The sequence below is a fragment of the Aedes aegypti genome, chromosome 3 (assembly GCF_002204515.2).
Source record: "Aedes aegypti strain LVP_AGWG chromosome 3, AaegL5.0 Primary Assembly, whole genome shotgun sequence".
Taxonomy (NCBI): domain Eukaryota; kingdom Metazoa; phylum Arthropoda; class Insecta; order Diptera; family Culicidae; genus Aedes; species Aedes aegypti.
Window position 1 is genome coordinate 1420627 of NC_035109.1, and position 10535 is coordinate 1431161.

Consider the following 10535-nt stretch of genomic DNA (forward strand, 5'->3'; position numbering starts at 1 on the left):
GCAACAATGCAATGTGGTAGCCAAGTGCATTGGTGAGGCAGTTTTTCGAAGAGCTGGTGGAGTAGTGAGTAGAGGAGAAGATTAATGATCTAGAAGTCGGGAATTCGATTCTCGTTCATATTTTTGTTTTCATTTTTTCCTTGTAAGTATTTTGCAACAAATATGCATTTTGTCCATAACATTTTGCCACAGGCTTTGCCTCTTGCGTTACTATTCAGTGCAATTGTAAGTCAATTTCAACGATTTTCAATTCTGATTAGTTTCAAGAGATATGTTTTTTCTTGAGTTGAAACAAACTGTGTTGCTTGGGTCCTTGTATATCAAGGAATAGTGCACCAAATACGTCGAGACGGTCGAGACGATCCGATACAAACGTGCACTCTACAACTTGTGTGATAGTCTAATTTGGAGTGAAGTGCGCTATATCGCCATCATTTTGATTTCGAACTAATCTCGCAATACCGCATGAAATATTTCAGAGGCACGTGTCGTGCAACAAGCTTGCGTCAAACTGATGTTGCACATTGACTACGTGATTTTCTGTCCGAGCGATGCACCGTCTTGCAATACACTAGTCACGTTCTGCACCAGCCGTCACTACCACACATCCTACTTTGTTGATATGTTCACAACGATAGCTACTGCTGGACGGAGATTTGCATTTGTTTTGGCCATAAAAGTTCGTATTTTTTATCAAGTGTTTGTATTTCCTGCGGCAATCGAATAAGAATGTAGTGTAGTTTGATAAATCAGTGCTTTAATCAGCTGTGTCAAGTGGCAGATAAGCTTTTTGAACGACTGGTCGCCAGATATGTACGAGGGTATGTATCCTTTGACACGTATTGTTGCTCTGTCATATCAAAATAGTGATATTTTTGTTGAAACTATTTGTTGTGAAAGTGATAGGTGATTTGAAAAAATAATGCTGACTGACTCCAATAGAGCACTCAAAGTTTGTGTGTTTTCTTTGAGTTCAGTATAGTGGCACTGTTTTAGAGCATATTTGTTGAATAGAGAGATTATAATTCACATTTATGTTGGAATACTTCATATTATCAACTAATTAAAATACAGGATTTGATATGGATACACTATCTATAACAACTAAACTATGGGTGAAAATGTCAACAAATTAGCTTTTGAAACCACCGGCTTGTTTGTAGAAAATCGGAAACAAAACATGATATCGACGATACTAATATCACTGAAGTTCAATTTAAGCGGATAAGCCTACTCACCTTCACAATCGATGAGTATTTTTTTATGCACTGATGAACTTGAAAGTCACGTAGTCTAAGTCTCATGAACCTTATTTATACCATTTTCAAACAGTACAATACTGAATCTGTTCCGAAAATTTGCAGATCGTTCAGCATGGAAGTGTTAACAATCTAGCGTAATCGTGACAGCCCCTTCACCCCGCTATGGAAGGTGATCCCAATCTGAAATCGGAACATGCAGAGATACGTTCTTTTGTGCTATTCAAAAATTATACGGAACGAACGGTGGACATCTACTGGGTGAATTACTCCTCCAAGTTCATTCACTACTCGGCGCTAGCTCCGACTGCCCAGGTGCCGGTCAACACCTACGTGACCCATCCATGGGTATTCATCGACAGGTTGACCGGCGAACGGATGCTGGTCAACGGTAAACCCGTCTACTACCCGGAACCGTGGTACACGAATATTGACGCCAACGGAAAGCTGAACCGAATTGAAGTTCGAATACATTATCCTCTGAGAAGCTTGAAGGGCATCTGCACGTGGAAGGTGTTTTCTTTGATGCAGCAGAAGCACAACTTTCTCGAACTGGATATTCCAAAGACTCTGGTCGCCGATCTGAGATCATGCTATAATCTCTTTCTAATGAGCAGTAAATTAGCAAAGTAAGGGACAAGTGATTTTGTGTTAGTTATAGGTTTAAATAGGTCAACTTTTTGGGACAATATTCCAGAAATATTTATTCACTGGACGAGCAACTGAAGGACAATGTTCTTTAAATGAAATAAACTGTGTGAAAAAAAAATCAGACTAGACATTTTGCTTTATTTTCCATCTTAAATTCACAATATTTGCCTTAATAGAATAACATAGTTTATAAATACAAAAATAGTCTTCGATAGATTTCATCCGAAACAGTTGACTGGAAAGTTTTCGTTTTTGATTTCCTCACGTACCAGTTTTTCGCTTCCTCGATTTCTTTTCCTATGTTCATTGATTTGCTTGCTTTCGTTTCGTTTTTCCCACCAAGTAAATATATGGTAAATACCCAAGAAACATTCAAGAATTTACGTTTCGTCCTCCACTATACACGCTTATGTCACACTTCCTTCCATTCCAGTAATAGACGATTTTGCTAAAAACACAGCTACTGTAGACGTTTTAATAGGTTTCGTTTCCGAGTTAAATCTCATCTAGATTATAAAAACGCACTCGATGCGTTCTGCTTTTGAAGTGTTCGCAAAGGTATGCTCTCCTCAGAGGGGGCGTGCGCGATTTATTGCCACCTTGGGGAGGCATAGCTTTAAGAATAATTTTTTGTACTATTTTTTTCTGTTTATTACTTTACGTCTAATGATCACAACACTTTTGGAGTTTGGCGTTCTTTATTGCGAATTGCGATTTTCTGATGGGTAGTATAATTGACATAATTATGAATACGATGATGAGTTTTATGAACCTTAAAACTGAATTTTTATGGTTATGCAAGAAAAAAATTTTGTTTACTAATTGATTAAATAAGATATAGAATGTTTGCATAACGTTAAATTAATGTTTAAAAAAGAATCAATTATGCATAAAATTAATATCAGAAATAATTTCATACAACAAATATTCGAAAACTCATCGTGACAACATGCGTTCCCATTAAAATGGGTCTGAACTTTTTATAGGAATACTTCCACAAATCCATAAATAATCATTCAAACCCATCCTTCGTTAGTGTCTCAGATAATTCACAAATAGTAAAAACTTGTCCCGAATATATCGAATTTATATAAGATGTTGTCCAGTAAATTGATGTTGACGATGATGTAGCAAGGCATCTGCCAATTGCACTGGAATAATTTGAAAAGCGATTTGATCAAGATTTTATTGTTGTCTGAGATCAGTTAGTCGCCTGTATGAAGGGCCAAAAACGAATGTGAGGATCCACATGCAAAAACACTTGCACAAAACCCGCATCAGGGAAAAATAATCTCCTTACAGAAGAAAGTTTTCACGAACAACTGCACAATCAAGCTCTCGTTTAACAGAATACTCCCAATAAATGGAATCGAAGAGCCAGCAGGAGGAGGTAGCAGATGTTCAGTAAATTATGCTCCAATAGATTATTTAAACCAATCTTCTAGAACTTCTGACAAAAGTTACGTTTGGCAATGATGTAGTTCTTCAAGTGTATTTTTAATGTAATTTCACATGGTAATCTTCACATACAATATAAATGGCGTGTGCTTATACATTTTTTTCTAAAGCGTTTCAAGCTTCAGAAATCAGATTTTTGATCCGCATCGTTTGGACAAAGGAAAGTGATTATTTGAACATCTATCTCTTGAAATGAATATTGTTTGTAGAAATTCAGTTGGGGTAGAAAAATCTACATTTTGATGCGATAATCAGAAGTAAGTATATTTTTTTAGGATAAAGCCTAAAATATAACAATAGATGAATTTCAAAATCCAAGAAAAAAAAAACCTCAAATGCATCAAACATTTCTTTAACTTTCAACTATCATAACATCTATCGTTATATTAGCGTCTTCTCAATAATTTGTTTAGAAGTATTCAAAAATATACTATGAACAAGTGGGCAAAATAATTGAGCGTTAGAGTTAAGTTATAAAGAAGAGCCCTACATGTCGATATGTTGAAAAATCGTGATTGTTAAACACAGCAAATTTTTCGTAATTTAGAAACCTAGCAAGTATGATTCCTATTCTTATTTTAGATATGCAATTTTGGCCTTGAAATCATAAAGCAGGATCTGGAACCATGACTAAAGTTTATGAAAATATGAAAACTCTATTTATGAATTTAAATGCCTGCCATTTATGATTCCGATTTTGGTGAAAAGTAGTAAATTATGCATGAAATAATTATAGGGGAACTTACATATTCTCGGCAGTCTAAGCCGATGCCACGCTTCTTTTGTAATTTTCTCGGACATCAGCAGACAAATTACGTGTTTGTTTGTTTACATTTATGCGCTGCTCAATCCTCTATCGATTCACACCGACAGACTTGTTAAAATCTTTCTGGAAACGTTTTTGCAACGCTGCGAACATCTCTTGTCAGTGTGACTATTGTCGGCAGCCTCATTCTCTTCGGCAACTTTCCCATAAGCGCTGCAGGCGAATCTGTTCGGCAGCTCCAAATCAGTCGCATTTTGAGGCGTGTTCATTTGACTTGATGACATCTCTGGTGAAATTGTTTGTGTCGTCTTGAAAATCTCGTCAGCGGGAAGCTGACAGAACAAGAAATCATCTGAATGTTTTCATTGGTGTGTTTTGATAGAAAAACACTGTGTATTTGGCGTTTGAAATTTGGTTGCCGATAATAGTCGCATGGTGCCGAAGCTGTAAGTCTCCCTACGTCATTTAAGATTCTAGTTAATACTTTAATGAGTTTTGATATTTTAATTGAGTTCTTACTCAACCAGATTGAACGTGTAAAAGTGGATGAGAAAATTCATTCTATTTTTTCAGTTTCCATCACTAATCTCCGATCTGATAAAATCTGACAAGTCGAATTGTTTAAAGTAAATTGTAAATATCTGATAGTTCGAATGAATCATTTGGTCGGGGTTCTGCTAAACCGCACCAAGTGCCATTTTTTCCCAAATTGATTTTTTAACACCAGAGGATCGAGTAATTTTAGCAATCCCTTGTAATCTTAGATCACAATTTTTCTCTGGGATAACATGTAAAACTGTAATTTTGTTCAGTCAGAGTGAACCATAAACCCAGTGGCGAAGCTAGGGTTTTTGGGGCCCGGTGCGGAGTTTCATTTAGGGGCCCTCAAAATAAAGGCGAACGCCGTCTAAATGTAAGGCGCTTATGTGAAATCGATTTTTGAAATACATGATGACCAAATAGATTTTGTAGAATTATGACTAAAGTGATGGAATTTATGTTGATAAAAGTGACCAGATATGTTTGGCTTCAATGCGGGACAAAAATTGTAAACTTTAGAAAATAAGTATAAGGAATATTCAAAAGTACACATTTTCTTATTGTTCATGTTTAAAATTATAAAAAATAAAATGTTCGAGAAAAAATATTAGATTTCTCATGTTATATCTATAATTTTTTTTTTCAATTTGACAGTTATTTTACTGATTGGGGGCCTTCCTTAGCCGAGTGGTTAGAATCCGCGGCTACAAAGCAAAGCCATACTGAAGGTGTCCAGGACCTTTTCGTAATGGAAATTTCCTTGACTTCCCTGGGCATAGAGTATAATCGTACCTGCCACACGATATACGAATGCAAAAATGGCAACTTTGGCAAAGAAAGCTATCAGCTAATGACTGCAGAAGTGCTCATAAGAACACTATGCGGAGAAGCAGGCTCTATCCCTGTGAGGAAGTTAATGCCAAGAAGAAGAAGAACATGTGTTTTCTGAAATTCTAGTGAGGTTTCCAAAACCTGTTCTTTTAAATATTGAGCAGATAAATAATAACAAAAGAAGTATAAGTTAAGTTCTAAATCACGTGATATTTTCGATTCACAATTTTCAAAATGTTGCAATAAAAAACCTTGTAAGTTTGTGAACTTAAAATAGTCCAAGAAAGAATCTAAACCTAAACGAGTTCTTAATTTGTTTCAGGTAGGTTTGCTTAACATAATCCTAAGAATTCAGAATTGATTCCAGGCAAAATTTGTACAGGAATTCAGAAAACATTTTAAGAACAGAATCAATTCAAATTATTGGAAGATTCTGAACAGAATCAACGAACAGAAATCAACAATTTTGAGTGCGAAGAGAATTATGTTAGGATGCCAATAACATTTTGAAAATATTTTAAATAATTTATGCAGGAATAAAAGCAAAGTCCTGTTAAGATGTTAAGATTTAGATTAGAATCTTCTTGGTCCATGGAAAAAGCCGACCGGTATGTGGAGGTTAATATTGAATGTCCATATAACAATGAATAACATTAAATTGTTCATTTTTCAAGTATAAATTCTGTAATTTTTGGCTATCTCTCTACAATCCGGGACATTTCCCGGGACGCTTGGTGATGCGGGACAGGTTGCTCAAATCCGGGACTGTCCCGCATAATCCGGGACGTCTGGTCACTTTATAAAGTTGATAGTGTTGTTGTAGTCCTTGACTGGCAAAAATGTCAATTAATGAGCCAACAGTTATTCTTTTCTTGATTATTTTTAAAAAATACATTAGTTAACTGAAAATTATTGAGAGGACTTCTAGTGAATTGTCATGGAAGTGGAAATATTAGCTGGCGAAGTAGCTCTGGAAAACAATGATTCATATACATCTTTAAGATTTCGAAAAGTATTTCCTCAAAGGATTTTCTAGAATTTCCTTCAAAATTATCGTTCAGATTTCAACCAGTGAATTCCTTCAAGAATTACTCCAGAGATTGTTTCTACGATTCCTTCGGGCATACAGAGAAGTTCCCCGAATATGTCTTCAAAGATTTCCCCACTCATTTTCCCAGGGATATCTACAAAAATATCAAGGAATTGTTTTTGGATATTATTGGTGAAATTCGTCAAAAATCCAGGCGATATTTTAGAAGTAAATCATATGATGATATGTATGATGTGGAAACTCGGATGAATTTATGAAGGAGCCATGAAGATTTCACTATAAAAATACACGAAAAATTGTGTTGAAGAACTACAAGAGCCATTTCGCATCAAATGTTGGAGAAATCTTTAGAGAAATTTCTGAAAGACCTTTATGAGGACTCCCCAGTTAATTTGAAGAGGAATTCCAGGAAGAGTATTAAATATATTTCCTCGGATAATCCCTGAACTATTTTTTGAAGCAATTCCTAGGGTAAATGTAGATGAATCCGTATGAATGGCAAAAAGGGTAAATGTAGATGAATCCGTTTTGAATGGCAAACTGGACAAAATGGCATTGGAAAAATAATTAATTGAAATTCTTCAAGAACGGCAGAATTATACTTTTTTTCTTAAAAGTATACACGAAGAACTCTTTGTAGAAATCACTTGAGGAATCTCTGAAGTTTTCACTCGAGGAATCTGAAAAAAAATTCCCAAAGAACCTGTGATAAAATCGCCAAATAACTAACAGCGCCATAATTCGCCCTGCGTGCTAATATATTCCATTTCAGTCGTATAATAGCCCTATAATCTAATCTAATGTAATCTAAGTGCTTGCACAGCCAATATTGAAAAGCATCCTGGAAACACCAGAATTTCTTCTAGTATTTTTTTGTCAGCATTAATATTGGCAGCATATTAAAAATATGATACAACTATTATAATGGCCAGGCCCACTGTTCAGACTTGGGTTTGAATGTAATTGCGAAATTCACGGCGATTAAATTACCCACGAATGAATAACGCGATAGACGACAATTTTTCAATTTTACGAAGGAAGAAACGGGTACAACCGTTTCATTCTGAGAGAGATAGGTAAAATCATTGGAAATGGCGTTGCTAAGAAAGTTAATATACACTCCATTGTTGAGATCGGTTTCCTGGGATGGGACAAGGAGATTTCTTCCTTATGTCCTGGCATTACAGCCTCGGCTAAAGCGCCGTTACTTGCTCTCTGAAAAGAAAAATTGTCCCTCTCCCATTATATAGAAATTTACTTTTATAAGACAAGATCGTCGATCAACTTAAAACAATTATCACTAGTCTTCAACTAAATTAAGGGATGGTAAATGGAAATCTCTCACCGAACACGTTGAAATGTCTGAACACGAATATCCGCTAGGGGTAGACGAAACCCTAGTAGCTGTCCTACTGCTTTTTCTTGAAGTCACCAAGCTTGATACTTGACACTGTTACCCCTTCAGCGCTACTTCGGTTTTGACTTTTGTACATATTTTTCGTTCAGTTTGAACACTATCCACATTTAATCACTTCAACTATGTTACTTTCATAAAACCTATAAAAATTGATCAGCCGAAACACCAAACTATTTTATTTACCTAGTGAGAAAATCCGTCTCAGTCGTATAATAACCCTATACGACCGAAAAAGCGAATCAGCAGGCTAGTTGTTACTTTACTCTGAAGGTCTCTCTTAAACCTTGTGAAGCAGGATTCAATGCAAGCATATTAAATAAAAAAGATTTGTTTTGAAATAGAGATTAAGCCTCTAAAAAAAGATCTACTACCATCCCTGATTGTATAAAACCATGTACCGAAGATGGTAATTGATTTATTTTCTCAATTATAATTGAAATGAAAAACGGCTTGTTTAAAAATATTGCCAGTAACATACCTCCAAATTAATTTGAGATACGATTATGAGCCCCGCACATCTAGGTAGATCTGTATGAATTACAAAATTAAACAGAGTAATTGAGAATTTTAACCTTCCAGACGTCACGGGGTTTGCCAGCGTCAGAACCACCGCGCTGCTGTTGTGAACGAAAAGCGAAATTTTCTCAGCTGTGTTGTACAAAATACAACAGCGACTGAAATGTTTAATTGCTATCTAGGCTATTCTAATCACTAATACCATTGATTATGGGGCTCCTACACATTGATCAAGGTAACCTTTAAACTGAGTTTTTACCTGCTTCTAAACGTGTTAGTTTTCTATAAATCAATTTCATAATATTAAATGAAACTCGTACCACGATTTGGGGGCCCCTATGAATTCGAGGCCCGGTGCGGACCGCACCCACCGCACCCCCCTAGCTACGCTACTGCATAAACCAACGTACGTCATCAGAGGGAATTCATTTTTCTGATACCATGCACGATTTTTTCAATTTCCTTCTATGTCCTTACAATTTATCCATTTCAAGCAACTCATAAAAACAGAGGCCAGTGAAATTGGGCAGTAATAAACTAATTTAAATTAAATATTATTTCATCGGCGTTGATCTAATTTCTTTGTAATTTTATCCAGCCACACCGCACTAAGTAGGTACTGTTTATCTGAAAATCACAGTTTGACATCTGATACTGTGTGAACAACTGAGGTGGACTTGGTGCGCTTTAGTTGTTCAGAAAATAGCGTTATTGCCATCAAACCCGTCAGACAGAGAGCACATGACCTGTTCCAAGATTATCACCCTTCATTCAAGAAGTAAAGATGACCTAGCTTTAGCATACTAGATTACCACTCAGAAGGCACAAGTTCCAATCCCGATGAAACTTTTTTTCTGCTGTTCTATTCGATGGTAATGGAAATCAATCAACTTGTAGGGTCTGTTCACAAATTTCATAAGGGGGTGGGTGGGTGTCTTCAAAATGTTACAACTCATACAAACAATCATACAAAAAGCGTTACGAGGGGATTGGTGGGTATCAAAAATGCCCATTTTTTGCGTTATGAAATTTGTGAATGAGCCCGTAGTTTCTGTAATGATGCAGTAAAAAATCATCAGGTTAATGTACAACTGAAATGATGGTCATTCCTGGTGCACACTTCACGCATTGAACTGTGAACTTGTTCAGCGAAAGTGCACCAAATGGAAGCAACTTGGTGCGCTTTAGCAGTAGAATGCTAATGTCGCTGCTGTTCGTGTTACCAACATCTAGTTTGCCACGAACTGACAGCCTGAGTACCGGGCATCAAAGTGTCAAATTAATTATAAAAACATAAACAACGACAAGGCATTGAACAAACAATGAAAAACCATAATTAAAGGTAAGAATAATTAAAATTAGTTTTGTGACAACAGCGCTACTAGCGTTCTACTACTTATATTTCTATTGCTTTAGCAGAGCAAATTCATGGTTTTCTTCGATCATCACAATTTTGAAACACGTCACTGTTGTCCCATTAGAATCTATGTATGAATGCGTAAGGACATTGATTCAATACATATTTATAAGTTCTGTGAGAGTGGATAACTCGCTTAATCAAAGATATATGGAAAGCGCAGGAGAGCCGTTACATTAATTGTCAACATAGATCCACAACACAACACATTCTTCTTCTTTTTGGCGTTACGTCCCAACTGGGACAAAGCCTGCTTCTCAGATTAGTGTTCTTATGAGCACTTCCACAGTTATTAACTGAGAGCTTTCTTTGCCGATTGACTATTTTTGCATGTGTATATCGTGTGGCAGGTACGAAGATATTCTATGCCCTGGGAATCGAGAAAATTTCCTTTACGAAAAGATCCTCGACCAGCGGGATTCGAACCCACGACCCTCAGCATGGTCATGCTGAATAGCTGCGCGTTTACCGCTACGACTATCTGGGCCCCGACACAACACATGTTCAGACCTTTGAATAAAAACGAACCCTTCCCAATCATAGTACATAAACTTTTTTGACATGGATTCCAATATGCATGGTGATGGTAAACATTATTTGTCTCTAATTTTACTTGTGTTGTTGAAAAC

At 36.3% G+C, this 10535-nt stretch overlaps 1 protein-coding gene across 2 annotated transcripts; it reads left to right on the forward strand.

Annotated features, from left to right (window-relative positions):
• Positions 1-568: 568 nt before the first annotated feature.
• Positions 569-2038, forward strand: LOC5568564 (protein Vhl). Of its 2 annotated transcripts, none has more exons than XM_001652342.2 (2): positions 569-821; positions 1365-2038. In XM_001652342.2, the coding sequence occupies exon 2, from the start codon at positions 1425-1427 to the stop codon at positions 1890-1892; it is 468 nt and encodes a 155-aa protein (XP_001652392.1). In that variant the 5' UTR covers positions 569-821; positions 1365-1424; the 3' UTR covers positions 1893-2038. The 2 variants fall into 2 exon arrangements, with proteins under 2 accessions (XP_001652392.1, XP_001652394.1); XM_001652344.2 differs by having other exon boundaries at positions 817-906.
• The last annotated feature ends 8497 nt before the right edge of the window (positions 2039-10535 follow it).